This window comes from Podarcis filfolensis, assembly GCF_964270895.1.
Source record: "Podarcis filfolensis genome assembly, chromosome: 3".
NCBI lineage: Eukaryota > Metazoa > Chordata > Lepidosauria > Squamata > Lacertidae > Podarcis > Podarcis filfolensis.
Window position 1 is genome coordinate 27,543,673 of NC_139606.1, and position 24,230 is coordinate 27,567,902.

The 24,230-nt window shown below is 42.0% G+C and overlaps 2 protein-coding genes across 5 annotated transcripts in view; one reads left to right on the forward strand and one right to left on the reverse strand.

Moving 5' to 3' along the window:
- The window catches only part of TRAPPC12 (trafficking protein particle complex subunit 12), a 217,103-nt gene that overhangs the window by 112,098 nt on the left and 80,775 nt on the right, over positions 1-24,230 (forward strand). The gene's annotated exons all lie outside the window — the stretch shown is intronic.
- Positions 1-24,230, reverse strand: part of EIPR1 (EARP complex and GARP complex interacting protein 1) — a 58,416-nt gene that overhangs the window by 5,906 nt on the left and 28,280 nt on the right. For 2 of the 4 annotated variants that reach the window (XM_083607361.1, XM_083607363.1), the window contains exons 4-9: positions 21,166-21,322; positions 14,673-14,772; positions 12,272-12,408; positions 8,655-8,822; positions 6,640-6,804; positions 6,521-6,544 (exon numbers count right to left, since the gene is read on the reverse strand). In XM_083607361.1, coding sequence (XP_083463487.1) covers positions 6,521-6,544; positions 6,640-6,804; positions 8,655-8,822; positions 12,272-12,408; positions 14,673-14,772; positions 21,166-21,322 — 751 coding nt within the window. The remainder of the gene's footprint in view (positions 1-6,520; positions 6,545-6,639; positions 6,805-8,654; positions 8,823-12,271; positions 12,409-14,672; positions 14,773-21,165; positions 21,323-24,230) is intronic. The other 2 variants (XM_083607362.1, XM_083607364.1) reach the window with 1 other exon arrangement.

Here is a 24,230-nt window from a genome sequence, read left to right on the forward strand (position 1 = left end):
GGTGAAGTTTTAGAACTATGCCTAAACAGAGGAGCAGTTGGCAAAACACGTTGTCTGCAAGCAATCGAGGGAGAGAAATTCCTGTCCTTACGGGAAACAAACAAGAGGTGTCTCAGTTGGTCCATGCAAGTGTACTGTTGCTGATTGGCTAGCCCTGAATGTGAGTTGGAGTGTCTAACCAATCAGCAACCACACACTGCATAACACTGACTGAGACACCTACCTAAACTGCCATCTCCTGTTGGTTTCTGTTAAGGACAGGAATCCACTTCCTCCTGCAATTGCAACACAGTAGTGGCCAGCAGTTTCAGCTGGAAAACTGCCTAACTAGCCATTACTGTCATGTTAATCATGTTTTCCTGTTTATACTATATATGATCCTGTTATAACTCTAAGCCTACACTATGCCATTTTTTTAAATTAAAAAAATGTTAATAAAAGCTGGATTCTGCAACCTGCATAAGTTATCCAAGTTAAGCAAATCTGTATATTTGTATATCTGAAGGAGTGTCTCCAGACCCATTGTTCTACCCGCACACTGAAGTTCAGCGCCGAGGGCCTTCTGGCACTTCCCTCACTGCGAGGAGCCAAGTTACAGGGAATCAGGCAGAGGGCCTTGTTGGTAGCGGCAGCCGCCCTGTGGAACACCCTCCCATCAGATGTCAAAGAGAGCAACAACTACCAGACTTTTAGAAGACATCTGAAGGCAGCCCTGTTTAGGGAAGCTTTTAATGTTTGATGCATTACTGTATTTTAATATGTTGTTGGAAGCCGCCCAGAGTGGCTGGGGAAGCCCAGCCAGATGGGCGAGGTATAAATAAATAAATTATTATTATTATTATTATTATTATTATTATTATTATTATTATTATTTCATTCTGCTTCTGGTAATACTGGGAAGGGGAAAAGAACTACGGTATTGCTACCACCCACACTTCAGGGTCCTGGATTTCACAGTGTATTAAGGTCTAGAAACTTGTTTCAGGGTTTTTTTAAACCAGCTTGAGGTTCTCAGCATACTGAATCCCGTGGTAAGTATAGAAGTGTGTGTGTTTCCTGCGTGGAATCGGACACTATGTGAATAAAGAAAGTGCTAGTGTGTTGACATGGAGATTCTTTATTGCAGAAATAATGAAGATCTTTTGGGGGGAGAGCTGGCCTTCTCAACCACGGGAGTCACAACTTCATTCTCTTTGTGTCTAATCTCCTTTCACAGAGTTGTTACGAGGATAAAATGTAGCAAAACCCACAAATGCTCTGATCTACGTTGAGAAGATGCTGAACTGCATTGCTAGATTGCCTAGAAAGCTAATGTAAACTGGGTGCTTGACTACACCAGAGAACTGAACAGCTGTGGCTCTTGCATTTGTAGAGCAAGTATTTTAACTGGATCATTTAACAAGCGGTTCACTGCCACGTACGAGGCCCATGCAACTCCCAAAAAAGTTATGCCAAACAAAACCTTCAGGCAGTAACCTGAAGAATCATCTCTTTCCAGCTTCTGAAGATGTTAAGATTTTCAATTTAATCCATAAAAGGCATGAACATTGGAATATTCAAATTAAACACATGTCAAATCACATCCTACTCTTAATTCTAATTTGATCTCAGCATTACAATATACTATAGGTTGATATTTAAGTCAATCCTATTCTGAAAAGGCTTGCAGGGAAGACCTTTTATTCCATTAAATGCAACAAAACGTCACAGTGCAAAGCGGTCCAGTTCAGTTTTCCAGTTATGTTTTCCTGGGTTCGGCTTTGGTTGTGTCCAGGAATGCATTTGCAGAGCTAAACTTAGTGCAACAACTTTGCCTGTTCCTGGAGATGCCAGATTTGGCCATGACATCCCATGTCTCACTTATATGTCATTTAGACTGCCATAGTACACTTCACTCGGAGCTACCTTTGGGGACTGCCTGGAAACTGCAACTGGTTCGAGGGACCACTAGGGGCGCATCAGAAGATGGCTGACAATAACATCTCTCCGACCCACACGAAGTAAATTGGAGGCTGTGATGGGAGTAAATAGCCTCCCTACCCCCCCAGGACTGTGGTGGGGGACTGCCCTTGCCTGCTGTGCCCTATACCACCCCTGAATTTGTGGGGATGGGGGCACTAGGCACAATGCCCTCCTGTGGGATTTCGGCGCTCCTGGACGCCATCTCTGATCCGCGCCACTAGCTGCAAGAACTTCAAAAGAAACAATTTGGATGAAGCGAATGCACATGTTTCAAGGAAGAAGGGGGAGTAAAGACTGCTAACAGAAGAGATCTCTGATAAAACAAGACGAGTCGGAGGAACAAGTATAAATCATGAGAAGATACGCCAAGACTTGGTATGGCAAAGGGACTGATGGGGGAGGGGAAAAAAACTTTCCTTTCTTTCCCTATGTGATTAAACAAGAATCCCCCCCCCACAAGTCAGAAATGTCGTTTTAAGGACTTAAGCTGTGGATTTAAGGCTGTGTGGAGATAAACTTTCGAACCAAAGCATGTTTTAAGAAGAGCGTGGAATGTATAAGGGCTTTGGAATGACGCAGTTAAAAATTCCGTCACCGTATTGGGAAGTTCTGTCGGAGGACTTAAGTCTGAGAGGAGAAACAGAAATAGAGCTGTTTTTATATTGTGGGTGAAACTCCTCAGTGGGACTTAAGAACGACAGTTCTGTAATTAATGATGGAAAGAGCGCTGTTATCTATGAAGGCGATGATATATGGAAACCATCTCAATTTGAGGATTGGAAGAACGGAAAAATTCACACAGGATTATTATTGGTGTTTATCGGCTTAAGGAGACTATCAGAAGAGATCATAAAGAAAAAAGAGAAAATATATGAACAAGATGTGATGTGGAAACAGCAAGATAAGACTGGATAGAATTATGAACTTTGTTTGGACTGATTTGGACATTAACGCAGTGGCAAGAAGATGATCAGAATCCCCCTTCGGATCTTGAAATATGGGTTCCCTCAACAAAATTTAAAATTCGGCTTTGTAATTTGGAATTTATGTGATGTGATTTGATTTGATTTGATTTGATTTGCCGGTTAATAAAAATTATTTTTTTTTAAAAAAAGGAAACTGCAACTGGTTCGTAATGCTGCAGCCAGACTGTTGACAATACTGGTGATAGGAAACTTGTGATTCCCATGTTAAAAACCTTCTCTGGCTGGCTGACTGTCTGTTTCTGGGCCCAATTCAAAGAGTTGGTTAGGATGTTCAAAGCCCAACACAACTTAAAACCCATGGATAATGGATTTTGGGTATAACATCAAGTATGATGCCTGGGTAAAACTGTGGAATGAGAGTATAAAATTTACAGCATGTACCACCTTAAGAGAGAATATAATGAAAATGCTGTATCGCTGGTATTTGACACCTGTTAAACTGGTGAGAATGTACAGGATGAGTAGTAAGACATGTTGGAAATGCACAGATAAAGATGGAGATTTTTATCACATGTGGTGGACATGTGAGAAAATGAAACAGTTTTGGGAACAGATTTATAACAAATTGAAAAAGATATTTAAATACACTTTCCCGAAAAAGCCGGAAGCTTTCTTGCTAGGCTTGATGGGAGAGGAAATAGAAAAAGCAGATCAAAGGAGAGGAAATAGAAAAAGCAGATCAAAGGTTATTTATGTATGCTATGACTGCTGCCAGAACTTTGTTAGCCCAAAAATGGAAAGTACCAGAATTACAAACAATAGAGGAGTGGCAGACAAAGATGGTTGATTATGCGGAACTAGCAAAATTGACCTGTAGAATCCGAAATCAGGAGGAAGCAAAATTCCAAAAAGATTGGAATAAATGTATGGAGTACATAAATAATAACTGTAGAAATCTGAAGACTCTGGAAGGACTGAAATAAATCTTACGATGTAGATAGGATTGGATACAATAAGAAACTGTGGAAAAGTAACTGACATAAGAAAACCTGTTGAAGGGAGGGAAGGAAGTCAATGCTCAGCAGAGTGTGGGGAAAGAATGAGGGTAAATGACTGTTGAATTTTACTGTATTTTGTTTGTTTGTATTAAATGAGACACCAATAAAAAGCATTTTTTTAAAAAAAAAAAAGCCCAATACAACTTGGGGATGGAGTATTTGAAACATACGAGCCCACCGAGTTTTAAAAATAATTGGGGTATGCTTTTTGCGAAGTCTTGCCAATACCTGGAGTGCAATTGGCAGGCAATCAAGAGAGGATTTTTTAAAAAGCAGCTACTCCAAACTCCAGGGTGTCTTCCTAAAGGAGGTCCACCTCGCCTCTTCTCTGGTGACCAAATAAACAAAACGTGTTTATTTGATACATCATGAATTGCCTTATTTTATGTCTTCGGAATTACATATTTTACTGTTGCTGAACAAAATTTGGAGGAACAGTGGGCTACGAATGCCACAAATAACTAACTCTTCCATCAATGAATGGCTTAAAATCTGGGAGGGGCTGAAAAGCTCCTGGAGAACAGACTAAAAGATAAAAGATAAGAACTAGCTCCATCAGCTGGAGAGCTGGAATGGCTACAAGGAGGCAGCCAACATGAAAAGATGTTAAATGTCACCGCAGCAAAGATGATCCAAACGTTCAAGAAGAAAAGATGACTGCCTAGGAAGCTGCGCTTCTGAGGAGTTAGCGCTTAAGGGTGGATAATGAACCAAGCGTGTCAAAAATGCGACGCTGCAGCACAAAAGGCCAATGCTATTCTATTTGTGCAGCTGTGACAGGAGCGTTGCTTCCCAAGGCTGATAACATTGCTCTGCTTATCGCTAGTTAAGCATCATCTGAAGCACTGCAGTTTGGAGGAGAGCGGCAGTTCAAGAAGGTGGTTGACAATTTGGAAAGGATTCACAGGGAAGCCACAAGGATGACAACGGGTCTGTGGAAGGTAAACGACATGAAGAAAGTCTAAAGAAATAGGTTTAGGATAGTGAGCAAGAAGGAGGTGGTGGATGCAGCAGTAGATTTCCATTATTTAAAAGCCTATGAGAAATGAGAACAATTTCTTACCATATCCATGGGTGAACAGGAGAGAAGTGGGGTGTTTAAAAATGGCAAGAGACTGGGGGTGGGGGGAAGAGTCCTATGCTATAAAAAAAGTTCACATAAGCAACAAGCTGGGAGATGCACAAGCCTCCTTCATGCATCCAAAATAATGTGTGTGGGCGCAAAGTGCATGCTCCACCCCCATGTGGGTGGCACTGTGGTCTAAACCACCGAGCCTCTTGGGCTTGCTGATCGGAAGATTGGCAGTTCGAATCCACACAAAAGGGTGAGCTCCCGTTGCTCTGTCCCAGCTTCTTCCATCCTAGCAGTTCAAAAGCACACCAGTGCGAGTAAATAAATAGGCACCGCTGTGGCGAAAAGGTAAACAGCGTTTCTGTGCACTCTGGCACTCGTCAACGGTGACCCGTTGCGCCAGAAGCGGCTTAGTCATGCTGGCCACATGACTTGGAAAGCTGTCTGTGGACAAATGCCGGCTCCCTCGGCCTGAAAAGCGAGATGAGTGCCATACCCCATAGTCGCCTTTGACTGGACTTAACCATCCAGGGGTCCTTTACTCTTTCTTTCTTTTTAACCTCCACTCCCAACATCCCCATCCACTCTGCCCCCAACCTTTCCATGCTAAGGGGAAAGGTCTGAAGGGAGGGTTGGCATGTGTGCAGCCAAACATGCTTAGAAGCCACACATGATGAGGAAGGCTGCATTATCAGCCAAATGCAGTTGGAAATCCTCTTCAGGCTTTCTTGCTCAGATAGAAAGGTTGGGATGGAGTGGGTGCACCACTGGAAACTGGGGGGGGGTGTGTCACACACATGTCCCCCTACGCATTTTACATCTGCACATATTCTTTTGAAGGGATTAAGACGTCTATCGTTTTTATAGAACTGGGAGGAAACTATTAAATAGCTTAGAATGAAGCTTCTCCAAACAAACATTGCGTTTTGCTAATATTGTGTAGTTGCTAATAATAGAGTACGGAAGTGACACTCTCCATAAGTTGATTACACACACACACACACAGACACACACTTGGGATGCATTAGTGACTTCAAATGGTAAATAGTCACGAAGTGAAAGCTTCTGCTGGTGCCCTTCTCCAGTTCTAAACATGCACACCCATGCTACCCGAAAATCCCAGGAGTCCTCAGAGCAGTGCAAAAAGAAGCATCAGAAGCCCACTGAAATATTTTTGTGTGGTTTTAATGTCGGTGCCAGTTTTTCAAGAGACCACCAGTATTTTAGCTGGCACGGAAATATAATTTGCGCTTCTCCTGAAATGCCCATCCAACCCACGTCACAAAGAAACAATTCCATGGAAAACAAAGAACCTTTCCCCCTCCTGTGTAATATGCAGGCCCATGGAAGCCATTGGCCTCCTTTTGAATTCCATGGGCTTTAGATCCAAGCCAGTGCTACCATATGACTTCAGAAAGTGTGGGGGGGAGGAATAAACCTCAAGAAAAGTGCCAGTCCACAACCGTACGAAAGCTAATGAATTCAGAGGTTGAGCTACTTACCGTTTAGGTGTGTACACAAAAACCCTATAATCAGTAAAGAACATTTCATCAAACTAAGTGACCGCTAGGCCTCACACAAAATGTTATGTCTGTTAATTAAGAGCAAAGTATTTTCTTACTTGTCCTCCTGGTGGTCTTCCTGGTCGCTAAGTTCATCATCATCGACCAGGTGCCCAAAAGGTTCAGAAGAAATGGATACCATGTTGGAAAGGATGACTCTGCTGTCGCTGCTGCCTGTCAGCACTAATTGGTCATGGGAATGATTGTAGCGGACGTTCCAGACCCTGAAAACATCAACCCCACCACAGAATCAACCAGTTGAACCACTACCTAAAGGACGCAGATATAAGCATGTTGTACAGCTTTCAAAATGACAAGTCAGTTTCCATCGATGGATTGCTGAAATCTATTACCTGCTATCGAACAAGTCTAGATATTGAAGGCTGTGGACAGTATACCAACTTTTCTACTCCACAAATAGAAGGAACTTCTGTGTTTGGAAGGAGAATTGTGCTCACAGTGTAAAAATATTGGCTATTGTCCAATGCAACCGAAAAACATGTATGGGATGTTTCAGTCATGGGGTGAAAGACATATAGTGAGTTTTGAACAGCAACAATAAAATGCCACTGATAGTGCCTCTCTAATAAAGTGCTTGGGAACCGTGTTGAGAATCAGAGGCGCGGGTTGCAAGGATGGGATAGTGGCAATCACCCAGACTCCAACTCCCATCAGCCCCAGCGAGCATAGCCAAAGTTTAGGGGTGATGGGAGTTGGAGTCCAGCAATATCTGAGGGCCACAGGTTTCCTATCTCTGTACTAGAGCATCAATAAGCTGAATACACTGGCTGTGCTAATCCGAGAAGTGCAACTCCAGCTTGTAGTACAATGTCAGCCCAGTTGCTTGCCCCCAAACCACTGGACTGGATCCAGAGATCTGTGAGAGATCTGGAATGCTCCTGCTGGCGACAAGGGGAGTGGATATCAGCAAGTCATCTCTCCTACCTCCCTTCCTCCCCATACAGTGAATGGAAGACCCTGTTGGATCAAATCCTTTCCCAAAATAGAGTAACTCCTTTTGTTCATGGAAGGGCTGCACATTTCAGTCCAATGTAACTCGCTGCTCCTACCAGCCTAGAGAAATAAACACACGTTGTTCTTTTTCCTGGGCCGGATAGAATTGCTGCCTTTCCTGACATATTGGGCAAGCACAGCAATAGCTCTACAATGTTATTTCTGTCTGGGACTGGGCAACTAGGCATTAATGCACTGCACTTGCCCTGGAGGCAAACAGCAAAAGCAATTCATGTCAATACCTGGATGAAGCCTAGGAGGGGGATTAACAAAAGCCTTATCTTTTGCTCCTACTTTTAAAAACTTTTTATCTCATTTTGCAAGGCCAGTTATTTACAGAACCGACCAACAAGTTGTAAGGAGGGGGAGACCCAAAAGCCCAAATCCTGCAATGGAAGTTTTTGCTTATTGTTTAAACACAGCATGCAGATATTCCGAAGACAAAGCATTCCCCCATAAGCAAAACATGGATTATTTATTAATGTGATAAATTGAGCCCAAAGTTACCCCAAATCTGTGCTGGGTATGGTTAAAATAGTCCATAAGACAAAGGGAGGATTAACGCTATTAACTGAGCTCTCAAATATCATGTTAATACCAAATGTCTCCAGATTTTCTGTTGTTCTAATGGTTTAATAATCTCCTCAATAAATAAAGATGTTTCCACAAAGTTGCCTCTTCGATGCCAGTGCTGAAGTCGCTTCAGGGCCCAGAATTATTTTGCCGCAGATGCTGCCACCCTAAAATCTATGAAATCTGAACAACACTCTGTCTCTTGGCTATATAGAAATCTTTCTACATTAATCTTCAACAAAAGGGAATCATTAATCTCTGCTGTAGAAACACATTAAAACTATTTTACAGTACGGACAATACCTTCCTAGAAAACAAATCAACATTTGCTAGCTTTTAAAATATTAAAAATATTTGTATTCTGCTTAGAGGAAAGAAAGAAAAAAATTATCTGCAGCACCAGCTGAACTTGTTTGCATGGTTTTCAGAAAAGAACAATTAGCAGATTCAATTTGATAAATCCTTCACCCAAATAAATTCACTTTACCAGTGGGAATGCTCTTCCAGTGTCTTCACTGGCTCACTGACGTTTCTGGTGTCCCAGAATTTCACCTTGCAGTCATCTCCGCAGCTAGCCAGATAGTACTGTTTGTTGGGATTAAAATCTAGGTCCCTCACCAGCTGTCCATGAGCATTTTCTATACAATATATTTGACTGCAGGAGGAAAGGGGTGGAAAGAAAAAAGAGGCACATCAAGAAAAGGCAAATAGCGAAGCCCAGCCACAGCGCTAATAGAAAACAAGGGGCATGTTTGCACTGCAAATTAATTTGCTTCAATTTAGGACAACAGCAACTTGCTGCGTTTGCTTTGGTGCCAAGTGCTGGCATATCAGCTCTGCTCCTTTGAAATTACTTCTGGGGTTAGAACAGTATGTCTGCGAATAGCCAGGTTATTCTGGGGCAAGTAGACCGGATTTAGGGCATCACAGCACATGTACAGATAGTTACAGTGGTGCTTCAGTCACTCATTCTCATTCTCATTCTCATTCTCATTCTCTCTCTCTCTCTCTCTCTCTCCCTCCCTCACACACACACACACACACACACCACCAGCATCACCTCCAACACCACACAGGCAGCTACTGCTGAGAAACATCTGCCTTGTCATTAAAATCAAGCCACCATCTTGTCCTCTAACACATCAGCAGCATCGCTGAGATTCATACCAGTGCCAAAGCCCACCTTCCACACAAGAAAATTTGGGGTGCTCTAGTGAGCTCACAAATCACCACTCACATATGATAAAAGGCAGAGGTGTACCACAGTGAATTTAAGGCAGAACAGGGACTGCATACAGCTACCTCTTACAGGCACGGACTCTAAATAAGCATATTGTTCAATAATTACTTTACCATCAGCTTGGTTATGTCTTTTCCCCTCAACTTCCAGCTCTTGGAATATATGCCATCAAAGAGCATGTAGCCAGATACAAACAACTGCTGTGGGCATGCCTTAAGTTTTGCAGGCAATATATTCCAAACGAATGTAAAGAAATGTATATTGTAGGCCGCACTGCCTACTATTGTCTGGTCATGAGACCATCTGCTTAAAACAGTGCCACCACATTTTCTTCTCTGAAATTCATTCATCTATTTGTGTATTTGCATATTTATACATTTATACATCCCCTTCATAGGGTAATACCAGGGCAGTTCACAACAATGCATATTAAAATGCAACGAAACATAAAAATCACCGTAGAAACAGTAATTCTACTAAAAGCTCAGCATGAATAAACAGCAAATTCCTGGGTGAATAAAATGGTCTCTAAGCAGCTGTCAAAAACTTGATCAAGTCAGGGCTTGCCTCATTTTGGAGGGAAGAGGATTCCACAAACTGGGTGCCACAACAGATAAGGCCCTCCCCCCATACGTTGCAAGATGAATCTCAGCAGGCTGTGGCACAACCATACGGTTCCCATCTGGAAATCTCAGCATATGACCAGGTGTATAATATGGGGAAGGGATAAGGGCATTTTGTGGCACCCATGAGAGTATCTCAGATTTCCAAATGGGCTCCCAGCTCAAAAAAGGCTGAGGAGCCCTGCTATAATCTCTCACCACTTTGTAGCTACAGGAGTCCAGAAGCTAAAAGGGCCTTGGTGTAGCAGACAAGACAAGAGGGAGGAGGGAACCATGATTTCCCGGAGGGTCAGGAAATCGCTTTGAAACCAAAGGTCACATTCCTACATGGACAACCTTCTGAGGTTCCAGTAGGTGGAGTCAAAAGCAAGAGTAGGCGCAGCAATGGAGGCAGCGCCTTCTGCTCAGCTGCTAGTAATGTGTCGCCCACCGCCAAAAATGTACACACCCCATCTAGCTTCAACTTTGGTTTAGGGTGCTCCAAACACAGCCTTATGTCCCCAGCTTTCAAGCTTCTTTTCTAGTCCAGCAAAGCCTTTGAGGTAAAATTAAGCTAAGAGAGACAATGCTTCTCTTCAGCTCACTATGATCAGCTTTGAGCACACACATTTGTGAACTTTTCTGGTGCCATGCCATGAGTCCAACTGCAATTTATACTGATCTAGTGTAGAAGCCCAAAGTCAGGTTTTAACCCATATTCTTGTAGAAAACAGAAGAGGAAAGTGAAAGAATTACTATAAGCATTTAAATACATATTTGTAACTTTTCCTAATCAAATTAATCAGTTTTGGGGTATAAAGGAATGTAATTGGAAACAATGGAAATATAGTGCTGCACCCATGAGCACACGGGAGACATAAAACCAAATTTAAAGTCATCTCCCCCTTTAAGGCAGCAGAAGTTATTACAAGACATCCGTCTTCCGAGGCTAGTGATAAATTACTGTGTGCTAAGGGGATAAGCTGTATCTTAAAAAAGCTTGCACAGACTTCTGTTGTCATGGCAACAGATGTGCACAACATCACTCCTTTGCTTATCAAAATTACAACTAGAGCAGGAAAGGAGTCCTATATTTCTTATATTGAAGCTTTAGGTTTGTTGGCATCCAAAAATTTTGATACGTTGCGGCCCCAATACTAAGCACCGTTGTGCCAGGCAACTGACTGTCAATAGATTGGAAACTGCTGCTGCATTATCTCTAAAGATACTGTCAAAATCAAATGGAAACCTAAAATTCATCCCTCCTCAAACAAAGCAGAGCAAACTCCAGACCTAGCTAATCTCCCCCTCCAGCCCGCCCCCTAAAAAAACCTCTAAAATTTGAAAAAGAAAGCGTCATTAGTATACCAGAGTCAGCCAGCTTTAAAGTAACAGTCCAGAATGGAAACTTAAGTCACTCTGCTCTGGACTGGACTGCTGAGTTCAATGGCATTGGCACATTCTAAAATAGGAATGGGGAAGCTGTCGCCCTCCATCACGATCATTCATGACCACTGGCCATGCTGGGAAAGACTGACGGGAGCTGGAGAGCAACAACATCTGGAAAGCCAATGTTTCCCCACCTCGGCTCTAAAAACATCCACACCTAGCTCTATTTTAAATGAATGGGGTGGTTTTTTTTAATCAGTAGCTTAATAACAGCAGGATTTTCACATACCGTACATACTGGGTGTAAAGAAAAGGGATCCTTTAGGCTGCTGCCATAGCTTATTGAAGGGACACGGGTGGCGCTGTGGGTTAAACCACAGAGCCTAGGGCTTGCCAATCAGAAGGTCACCGGTTTGAATCCCCGCAATGGAGTGAGCTCCCGTTGCTCGTCCCACCTCCTGCCAACCTAGCAGTTTGCAAGCACGTCAAAGTGCAAGTAGTTAAATAGGTAGCACTTCAGTGGGAAGGTAAGCAGCGTTTCCGTGCGCTGCTCTGGTTCGCCAGAAGCGGCTTAGTCATGCTGGCCACATGACCCGGAAGCTGTACGCTGGCTCCCTCAGCCAATAAAGCGAGATGAGCGCCGCAACCGCAGAGTCGGTCACGACTGGATCTAATGGTCAGGGGTCCCTTTCCCTTTATAGCTTATTGAATCCGTGGCAGACGTCTAAACTAGACATGTAAACTAGTGAAATGACTACTTTTGAAGCCTGCTTTAAAAAAAAAAAAATCACTGCTGGAAGAGTAACTTTCCAGAAACACACAGGTTTTATACAGATACAGATATAGACAGAAAGAAGAAACCACACTCCTTACGTCATAGTGCGTATATCCCATCCTCGAATGGCAGTGTCGTTTGCTGTCGCAACCTGAGTGCAATTATGGTGGGGACTCCATCGTCCGGAGGTAAACTTCAGCTGTCCCTTTCCTTCCAAGGCGACGGAATTTGACAGCTGTGCGTTAGAAACAACTCAAGTGAGTGACTCTCGTATGAAATGCCTCTCTAGCTCTACAGAGCAACTCACTTCAGAGGCAACAAGCAGAACAGCTTGAAACTTAAAACAGGGAATTATTCATGTGTCGGACGATAATATTCATTTCGCAACATGCCTCACTGACTTGTTGGTGAGTTACACTTGGTTCTACCTAGCACAGACAACGATGTTTGTCAATTATTGATGGATAAGATAAAAAATTGATTGATTGATTGATTGATTCCATAACATTTCTGCCCTGCTTGATTGTAAAAGAAAACCTCAAAGTGTTTTTTACAAAGTAATTCATTATCACCTTTTAAAAAGAAGAACAGAGAGAGGACCCCTTACAGATAAATGGATGAGTTTGGTCAGAAGATCACCTGTGCTACCTCTCTCAATGCTGGGTCTTTTCAGATATTGCTAGGATAAGCCTACATACACAGAAGGTTACAGCAACACGTACACCATTTTTAAAAACCCATCTTATAGCTCAGGGAAATCCCACATTCAAATAAACACTGCTTTGCAATCCACTTGATCTTCTCTTTCCAGTGGAAGCAGAGACACAATTCTAGGCTCTGCTCCCAATCTCCCCTTTCCTACTGTGTCTCAGGGACCACCACCTCTTCTGAACAGGTCCACGGATATGGAATAGTCCCTAAGCACAAATGAAGGAAAATGTATCGAGCTGGTTATTGTGCTCCATTTCCTAGAACACAAACAGGTACTTGAAACACCTGTATTCCTTAACGATACTGTTAAGGCCTGTTGCCTCCAACCTCATTTTATGCAGCCCCTGGCATCGCATCAAATGGCCTCCTTCCTCATCCCATCGGAGTTCCTTCCTCTTTAAATCCCAGTTGTTTGGTGCTGCACTGTGCACCCTATTGGTGTAATCATAATCATAAACCATTTCATAGATCAAATATCTTACTTAAAAATCTATTTGTCCCCTCCCCCTTTATATGTAGTTTCAGAACACCTGTAGGGAGCAATAGTAGGAGAAAAGTTTTTACTGTTTGTTTGTGAAGCTAATTTTGGAAAAGAACATGCCGGAAATGCCTGAGGTGACTCATAAACTGGAGCAGGGTGGTAGTGGTTTGGGTAGAATGTCCAATGACTAGAAGGTATCCCTACAGAGATCTTCACCCATCTTCATGATTAGTTGAGCAGGAAGTATGCAGAACAACCAGATGCATGCAAATCACCTTAATTTGCATAATTATTTAATGTCACAGGTCCGCTGTCCACAGCATAGAACCTGGGTAACTTTGGAGCAATGTTTTTTTTTTATTACAAAAAATGGTGTAGTGCCCACAGCTCAACTGACAGAGACAGCAACTGCTTAAACATGTGCAAACATAGTCAAGGAAAGAGTTAATGTAGACAATGTTTATTTGGAGGAATAGCTCATCTAATGAAAGGCATGCGACAGTGATGAATTTCTGTAGCTAAATTCCAGCGAAGTAAATGAGAGAGCCCAAGAACTCGACGCTCAGTAGAAAAATTCCCTTTCTATTAAGTGGTATGACTTGTGACAGACTGGAGAACTTCCCAAAGGAAATGCTTATATTTGATACAGATTGGAATTAAGGAGAAATATGGTAACTTTGAGATTATGAACGAAAGAGACTGCCTAGGACAGTGAAAAGCCTAATAAACATTCAAAGAACCTTAAAGCAAGGCGAGGCAGAGCAGCCCAGGGGGAGCAAGAGGAGAAGGAGGAAATGCTAAGCATGTCTGTAAAAACCTGACACTTCAATCAGACAAGAATGTTGATCACAGCATGCAAACAGACTTTGCTCTAGAAAGAGTTGGCCAACTGTTGGCGAGGGAGACAGTGAGTAGAATATTGGTCAATTCGAGGGAACACTGATGGCAACAGCCAAAAAGGAACCGGCTGGTTGACCAACATGGGGGGGAGAGGGGAGATGCAGGCCAAAAAGGATGAACAAAGGCTTCACACAGGAAGAATCATGACTGTTCTTCTGCGGGTGTGACTAATGTGCGGTTTCTGAAGATTGTTTCATGGCTGACGAAAGATTTTCCTCACCAGGTATTAAAACACTTACTTTCCTTTGAAAAGCAACACACAGACAGACACACACACACACACACACTGCTGCTTAGAATACAGTTTAAATATGTTAGCAACTTGCTTATCAATCAAACAAACGTACAGAAAAGTAATGCCACCACACACAAAATGAGTCCTCGTTGTAATTTGTGACACTCCTTACCACTGCCTTGCTTGAGCTTTCTTGCAAATCCCACAGAAGCAAGTGATTATCAGCCAGAGAAATTAATCTTTTGCCATCTCCCATCGGCTCCCATGCAACACTGCAAGCACAAAAATTCAACAACGTCACGTTAAGCAATCCAAAGCAGGCACACACATGCAAGTCCCTGGGGGTGCATTTATAACCTTCCACTTAACTATAATCTGCAGAAGACGTTATCGAGTGGCCCTGTCTTTTTGCAGTTGTTTGGTGCTGCGCTGTGCACCCTGTTGGTGTAATCATAATCATAAACCATTTAATAGATCAAATATCTTACTTAAAAAGCTATTTGTCCCACTTTATAGCAAGCACTCTGAAAGCAACTTACAGGTGGTCATTGGAATAAAGTAAAAAGCAACGCACCACGTTAGCGGTGTGTGGCACCTGCCACCCCCCAGATGTGGCTGGATTAGACTTCCCCTCACCCCTCACCAATGTTTATGCTGACTGAAGATGATGGGAGTTGGGGTCCAACAGCAATGGGAGGCCCACCAGGTAGTGGAACCCGAAACAGACTATCACATCATTTTCATCCTATGATGGCTTTACTATGCCATGAAGAGAAGGTAAAGTAAGCCTTACCCCATCGTGTCAAAGATACTTTTAAGTCATATTTGTATTCAGTTACCTGAGCAAAGCCCTTAACTACATGTGATTTGTCTTCATAGTCCATCACTATCAACAATTGGGAGATATTGGAAACAGAAGGTGGAAGGAGCAACAAGGGGTTTTTCTCTCTTGGACTTGTTCCTCAATAACAGGGAGGAATAGATCAACAAAGTGAAAGTACTGGGAACCTTGGGAGGAAGTGATCATGTTCTCTTGGGTTTCATTGGAGTCAATTTGATTCCCTCCCCCTCTTTCTTTTTTCCTTTCTCCTCCTGTGATGAGGCTGCATTTTAATGTTTCAATGTTATATTTTAATCTTGTTTTTAAGTTGTATTCATTCAACTTGTTTTTATTATTGCTTGTTAGCCACCCTGAGCCCGGCCTTGGCTGGGGAGGGCGGAGTATAAATAAAATTTATTATTATTTATTATTATTATTATACACAGGCAAGGGAATGCTAAGGGTAATCAGACATGCACTCACTAATGGTTCCTCATCATTCTAGAAAAAAGTGACAAGTGGGGTGCCACATTTTGTCTTGGGCCTAAAGGTATTAAGCGGATGCTCATCGAATTTGTAGATGACACCAAACTGGGAGGGGTAGCAAATGCCACAGAAGGCAGAAATTGGGATACAATATGACCATAACAGATTGGAGAACTGGGCCCAAACTAACAAAATGAATTTCAATAGGGACAAATGTAAGAACCAGCTACACAAATATAAGATGTGGGACACCTGGCTTGCTAATAGTACATGTGAAAAGGATCTATCTAGGGGTCTTAGTAGACCACAGGCTTAACATGAATCAACAGTGTGGTGCGGGGTGGGGGAAGGTTAATGCTATTCTAGGCTGCATCAACCGATGTATAGTGCCCCGATACCACTCTATTTTGCCTTGGTCAGACCACACCTAGAGTACTTTGTCCAATTCTGGGCACCACAATTGAAGAAGGATATTGACAAGCTGGAAGGTATGCAGATGAAGGCAACCAAGATGATAAAGGGTATGGAAACCAAGCCTTATGAGGAACAGTTGAGGGAATTTGGTATGTTTAACCTGGAAAATATATGATAGCCATCTTGAAATATCTAAAGCAGCGGTTCTCAACCTGTGGGTCCCCAGATGTTGTTGGACTACAACTCCCATCATCCCTGAGCTATGGTCTTGCTAGTCCAACAACATCTGGGGACCCACAGGTTGAGAAAGGCTGATCTAAAGGGTTGTCACGTGGAAAATGGAGCAAGCTTGTTTTCTCCTGCTCTGGAGGCTAGGACCCGAATCAATGGATTCAAGTTACAAGAAAGGAGATTCCAACTAAACATCTAGAAGAACTTTCTGATAGAAAGAACTGTTCAAAAGTGGAATGGTCTCCATTGGGAGGTGGTGAACTCTCCTTCCAGAGGTTTTCAAGCAGAAGTTGGATGGTCATCTGTCATGGATGCTTCAGTTGAGATTTCCGCATTGCAGGGGGTTGAACTAGATGACCCTCGCGGTCCATTCCAACGCTACAATTTTATGATTTGAAGGGGAAAGAGTCTCTGAATAATTAAGAGCTTGCTGCCTTAGTTTCATCTCAAGAAAAGAAACTGTTATATTCATTGGCAATGCAAAGTAACAAAAAACACTCAAGGGATTTGTGTTAGACATCTGATTCCTGGCCTATTTTTTTTTAAAGACTGCTGATTTATATATTCACAACCCTATACTGTTTAAAAAAACAAAAAAAAGTTGAGAGAGACAACCAAAGCAGTAGCACCCAAATAAGGAAGAGAGTTTCAAGAAAATGAAAGAGGGAACTATTTTATGAACTATTTAGGTCAGCGACTACCCACTTTAAGCGTCAACCTTCTTCCTGAGCACTTAGAAAATATCTTTCACATATGTTTCCATTTACAATTGCTTAACACCTATTGAAGAAGTGTGATCCCTTGCTCAGCGATATTATGCATATGAAAACAAGTATTTTTGTTTCCAATCCATGACAGGGTTTGTTTGATATCACCACTGGAAGGTGAGCTAAACATCTAGAAATATATTTTCAAATTGTCTGGAATTTAGGCTGCAATTCTATGCACAATTAACTGGAAGTAAGTCCTACCAAACTCAATAGGACTTAGTTCTGAGCAAACATGCATACGATTGCAGTGTTAGGGTCCAAGTATGGTAAGAATGGTAAAAAAAGATTTTGCTCTAATGATTTACCAATATTGGAATCCTTTTTCAAAAGCCATTTCTATGGGTGCTAATTCTACTGCCTTTCACTTACATTAAGATATCTTTAAAGTTTTCAGAAAGTGAACATTATCATTGGCATTTCTGATTTTCAATGAGCTGTAAGAAGGTGTTAGTAACCTGACAGAAAGGGTGCTAATTAGAAAGAAGTATAACTCAATGAACACACCTTGAGAACATCTAACAGTATTCAATCGGTCCTTGCGAGATGGGCATTTTATTTCATTACTAATTCATTTTATTGGATCTCATAGCTCACTCTTTTATAGATGCGATTGTAGCAATCCTTCAGGATTTATGGTGAAAATGAAGGTTACCATTCTCTCCCCCCCCCCTTAAATAAAATAATTCCCTTATACCAGTCTCCAGTTCTTGTAAATTATGGTACTGTAATCGTGAAGACCAAAGTCTGCAATGCACGCCATGAACTGCTGGCAGCCAAGTGACAATTTTGTTTAAAAAGAAGCATAGTGCTCCAAACAGGCTGATATTTAACCTCTTATCATGAAAGGTTCATGTTTTTTGTTTTAATCTTCAGCAAGCTCCTTGCTCCTAACCATGTTTCAAAAACTTTTAAAGCCTGCATCAAGCTGAGAAAACTTTTTACTTTAACTAATGGTTGAAGATGTGTCAATTACCTGCTCTTGCTGCAGAAATGTTACAGCCAAGCAGAGCCTAACCAGCTGTTAGGCATGGTAAGGCAGCTGCTTCAGGCGGCAGAAACCCAACAAACATCATGCCCAAAGGTACCCCACTGCCTCCACCAGTGGCAGAGATGTGCCGCCAGAAGTGTTGATTTGGGGCAAGATTTCGCCTGAAATCATACAAGAGCTTGCAGAGCGCACAATGCCTAATGAGTTTTGGGGTGAAATCTCACCCAAAATCAGCACGATCTTGCCCAAAATCAGTGCTGATGGCGGTGGCACTTCTCTGCCAGCAGTGGGTGTGGCAGGGTGTGCAGCAGTGGCAGAGCAGGTGGCGGAGGCAGGAGTAGGGAGGTGGTGGTAACTTGCCTAAAAGGAACAACATATTTGAATTGTGGTCCCTGGTTAGAACTAGCCATATTGAAAGGTGGTTTTAGGTTCATGTGACAATGTTTCACAATTCTCCCTCTCTCCCAATGTGTGTGTGCGTGTTGCTGTTGGTCTATTCAGCAGACGGCTTCTGATTGTGCATAGAGTACCAGAATGATACACCTTCCTAAACAGAAAAAACCTATTAGCACAAATTTATGGCGTTTCCCTCTATGTTGTGTTAAATAATCAGGGACTGAGATAACTTTGTTAGCTATAATTCTTTAGGTTCCACACGTGGAACATGGACATATTGACAAGAAGCATTTCAGGTCAATTCCTACCTAAAACACAATGAACATTTATCTGAAAGCCTGATACAGGTCCAAATCATTCATTTATTCTGTGAGCATATGCACCCCATATTTGAAAGGGTAATGCAACGTGCCTGGCACTTTACAGAATGCAAGAGGACAGGTTGCTGTTCCTAGGAGCTTACAATCTGAAATTGGGACACAAAGGAAACAACAGAGAAAGTGGAGAAAGAGAGGGGTATGGCAAAGCAAGCCGAGAAAGGAGGCAACGATAAAGCCAAGGCTACGTGCCCACTCAACAGGCTGGAACAGCAGAAAGCAGCGGCGCTTGTTGATTTTGCTGCAACAGATTAAGACTTCCATGGCACCCTGAAGATTGGCAAACAGTGTAAGCTTTCATGGGTCAGAAAATGGGCATCTGGCAAAGCTTATGTCACAGTAAGTTTGTCGGTGTTTATGGTACCACAAGACCATTGTTGCTGCAGCTTTTTTACTGAAATTTATTTTCATTCATAACAACAAACGCCTCAGGTTACAAACGCTTCAGGTTACAAACTCCGCTAACCTGGAAGAGGTACCTTGAGCTGAGAACTTTGCCCCAGGATGAGAACGGAAATCGTGTGCCGGCAGCAAGAGGCCCCATTAGCGAAAGCATGCTTCTAGTTAAGAACAGTTTCAGGTGAAGAACTGACCTCCGGAACTAACTAAGTTTGTAACTAGAGGTACCACTGTGTGTGTGTGTGTGTGTGTGTGTGTGTGTGTAGTAACAAAGCTGATGTAAACAAAGGAAATATAACAGTATGTGGTGACCCACTGGTCATATTGTTTAGAAATGTTACAGACTTGGTCTTATCTGTTGCTATGAAACTGGTAATACACTTGTTAACAGCCAATTTTATCTTATTCTATTTATTAAATTGATATACTGTCCTTCATCCAAAGACCACAGGGTGGTTCGCAACATAAAAATACAAAATGAGAACTCAAAATACATAATAAAACAAAAACAAACCAATAGCCCCCCCTTCCCTCAAACACATACATATTTGGGGAAAATGGGCACTCCCACATTAGAAGACTGGATAGTAAGAGTCTATGAGATAGCCCATGTAGTAAAGATAATGCTATACCAGTGCAAGGAAGCAGACAACTGGATAACCACTTTTGTGATGGACTGGTCAACTGGCGGAACAAGACTCTCAAGAAAAAACCCAGCAATATGTACTACTGGAAACACTTTGAAGAGCAATACCTTATATATGTATGCAGTTGTACCTGGGAAGTCGAACAGAATCCGTTCCGGAAGTCCATTTGACTTCCAAAACGTTCGGAAACCAAAGTGCAGCTTCTGATTGACTGCAGGAAACTCCTGCAGCCAATTGGAAGCCACGCTGGACGCTGGGCTTCCGTTTGAAAACCAGAACACTCACCTCTGGGTTTTGATTGTTCGGGAGCCAAGGCGTTTTGAGATCCAAGGTACAACAGTACTTAAAGCTACATTTTTTAATACTAGCAGCCTGGTGTTGTTTGGGAGTTTTAAGAAACTCTCAAAACCAGTGCAGTTTTGAAATGTTCCATCCACCATCTTCATTCAAAATAGGACACAGCTGTATCCAAACATAGATGAAAACCTGATCCTTCATCTCAGGAACCGGCATGCAAAATTTGGTTAGGATGCCTTAACAGTCTTAACAGTACACAAACATATAAAGGGGGTGGGGATTTTCATCAATAACGCTGTAAACGCACAACAGTCAGCATTAACTAATTAGAAGGGAATGTGAAAAGCTTTCTTTGATAATACTCCGCAATCAGTTCTTGATAGGAAAGCATCTACTTTTTTGTGATAAAAGTGCACAATAAAATAAAATCTCAACTTCAGGGTAGACCAAACATAGGAGAGAAAGTTAGAACCCAAACAAAGATCAAAACAGAATTTCCAAGTTATAGAGAATGTGACTGAACAGCCAGCATTAGTTGGTGTGCAGATGAACATATATACATGTACAAAAGGAAAGACACAGCAGAACTGCAGAAAGATAGTTGCGCCAATGTTGAGTTTGCAGGACCAATGCTTTTAATCCCTGATGCTGTTTGGAATAAATCTCCTCCCCCCCCCTCACAGAAAGCCCCAGAAGAAGTCAGTATGTATGATTTCTCAGAAGTATGTATATTTAAAATGTGCAAACCCAAAACTTACTATAAACCTGCATTGAACAGAATAGGTCTATCCTTCACATTCCCCCCCCCTTCCTGAGAGTATAAAATATGCAGAATCCTACCCGGCCATATTGCCATGGGCCGTGTTGTCAAGGTGACAGAGTAGCTCCAGGGTTTGAGCGTTGCTTGATGAATCATCAGGGGATTCATGACTGCCTGATTCCAATTCCTTCGGCATCCTCCAAACAGCCGCACATGTCATGACTTTACTGTCTGAAGCTAAGGAACAGAGGATAATGTCAACAGATCACAGTATGGGGAGATGGAGCGGGGGGAGGAAAGGCTTTCTGGAATATGGTTCATCAGTATTTTCATAACCATAGGCAAGTCACAGCACATCTGCCATTTAAAATATTTAAATAATCCTACTGAACTTTATTCTGACGATATGGCACACAGGCAAAATGATGGGTTACAAAGGAAGCAAGCAGTTTAACACAGAGCCCATAATTAGCATAGATTTAACTCAGATTTCTCACATTTTAAAGCCAAACATCCAGTGGATAACGCAACCCGCCTCAGAAGTAGTTTTCCAGGGCTGCTTCCCATATGTCCATTTCAATTAATATTGGAAATTACAGCGAGCTGTTGCTAAGAGTACCATTTTTCACCTTAATGCAGGCACAGTTTTTAAGGTCTCCCTCTCTGGCTTTGCTGGGTTGCCTTTAATTTGCATGTGCGGCACTAAATCACCTCCTCTGCAGAGAACGACGTTTTTAAAGCCCTATACTTTCAGAGAGCGCCTGCTTCAGTCCTTTCAGCAGAAAGTCTGAACAATCCAATCTCTGAGTCCCTGGTTTATTCGCTCCCCAAAACATTTCAAACCCAAGGCTGTTGCCAGTTCCAGAATTTCCAGGAGCTACCTAAGAAATGCACAGAATGGAAAACTATTGACATGCTTACAAGTGCTCAAAGACCCTCATTGGTCTGTGGCACTTTTGACTCTCCAGGTGTTGCTAGACTCCACCTCCCATCAGCCCCAGTCTGCATAGCCAATAGTCAGGTGATGTTAGTTGTAATCCAAAATCATACGGCAGGCCACAGGTTCCCCATCTGTAGTGTAATGGGTATTGGAGGTAATCCCAAAAAAGCTCCTGCTTCATGGAAGTTGCGGAAAGCTCTTGCACACCACATTGAATAAATGAAACTGACCAACCCCAAGAACAATGAGCGATATCCAACTAAGTCAGAGGGTGTCCTCCAAGTATGACTCCATATATAATTATCACTCCATATATGATTAACATGGAATATCCCCCAATATAGTCACATGAATACAAGTATCGCCAGTTCTGGTTTCCAATCCCTAAATCAGGCATAGGCAAACTCAGTCCTCCAGATGTTTTGGGACTACAACTCCCATCATCCCTAGCTAACAGGAGCAGTGGTCAGGGATGATGGGAGTTGTAGTCCCAAAACATCTGGAGGGCCGAGTTTGCCTATGCCTGCCCTATATCATCCATGCTAAATTTATACCGTTGCAGAATCAGTGACAAATTTATTACCATCCTGATCTAGCAATGTTTCAAACACTCCCTAAGCCTGATTTCAAAAGGTTATGCAATTGTACAATGACAATGTGTTTACTATGTTCATATGTCTTTTTCCCCCCTTTGTATTTATTTATTTATTCATTCCCCTGATTGTCTGGCTTCTGCTGTTTAGTGTTGGGTGTACTTTTGTAGCACCACAAGTTATTCTGCAATCAGCGGGCATGTACACATTGAAACACGGAAAATTTTCAATAAATAGTTAATGCTTAACAAAAGGCTATGCAAGGATAGGGGAGAAAACCTGGTGAAAGCTGCAAGGAGTGAGCGGCTCAACACACAAAACCCCACATTTCGTGAAGGGCATAAAAAAAAAACAATGCCTAAATGTCATTAGTGAAGGAAGACAATAAACTCTCCAGATACAAATGTTCTGAACTATTAGGCTTAACTAAAAAGTTCTAGCAGTTACATATAATAATTAGCAAGGCAAAAGCAGGGAAGATAAATATCAGGACTGATTTTACATTTATGATGCATAAATGTAAAATGCAGTTTTAGAACCTACTTCTAAACATGAGCCTAGAATGTGGATATAGGCTAAGACCTCTGCTTAAATACAGAACCTGTATTAGGCACTGAAAGTAGTAGCATTAGCATACAAGTGTTTTATAACATTAGTTTTTACAACAACCCTATGAGGTAGGTTAAGGCGGGGACGATGACAGTGAATTACTCAAGGCTCTCCAATGAACTCCAGTGGCCAAAATGGAATCTCTACAATATGGAAGTCCATTCCTATTGGTTGAGCTGCTCTATCCACCTGAATGTAAGCGAAACCAATAAGCCATTGAGGTTCTCTGCAAAAGAGTGCATATTTGGGGAGTATGTGGCCCTCCAAAGATTGTTGGGAGCACCAACAATGGTCAAAGATGATGGGAGTTATAGTACAACAACATCTGGAAAGCCACAGGTTCCCCATCCCTATGACAGAGAATGCACAGAAGCATCCCTGTATCATAATGTGGAAAACTAAGGAGAGGGAGATGCAGAAGATTGACAGAAATAAGCGTCATTTAATTTTGCAGAATCCGAATACTAAATGTACTCAACTAACAACGTAGGTAAAACAACACTAATAAATGAAGTCTAAGGTTGCTAAGTATGTATATCTGCTTCTTTGATACAAAATTAACTACTTCAGTTTCAGACAAACATTTCCTTATTACCTAGTTCAAGAGGGAAACATGAATAAATATTATCTGCTATTGTATGGTACAAGTATATTGACTAACAGATTTCTTGGCTTAAACATGGTTTAGATCCTTTGGCTATTATTATATACTGGCAGATAAGACCCAGGGTAGATTTCTGTCAGCAGATCACTAACATTGGGTGGAACTGAGCTACCACAACTAACTAACTTACTTATTTTCTATACCTCCCTTCATTTAAGGATCACAGAGCGGTTTACAACATAAAGTCACAATGTAACCTGAAGTGTATGTAACCCGTGGTACCACTGTATAACATAGTAACAAAATACTACCATAGTGTTTTTCTAACCCCATTAAGAAACCTGTCCTAGGTTAAGAGTCCAGTTAGTGCCCATGTGCTCCCAAAAGAGAAATCCAGCA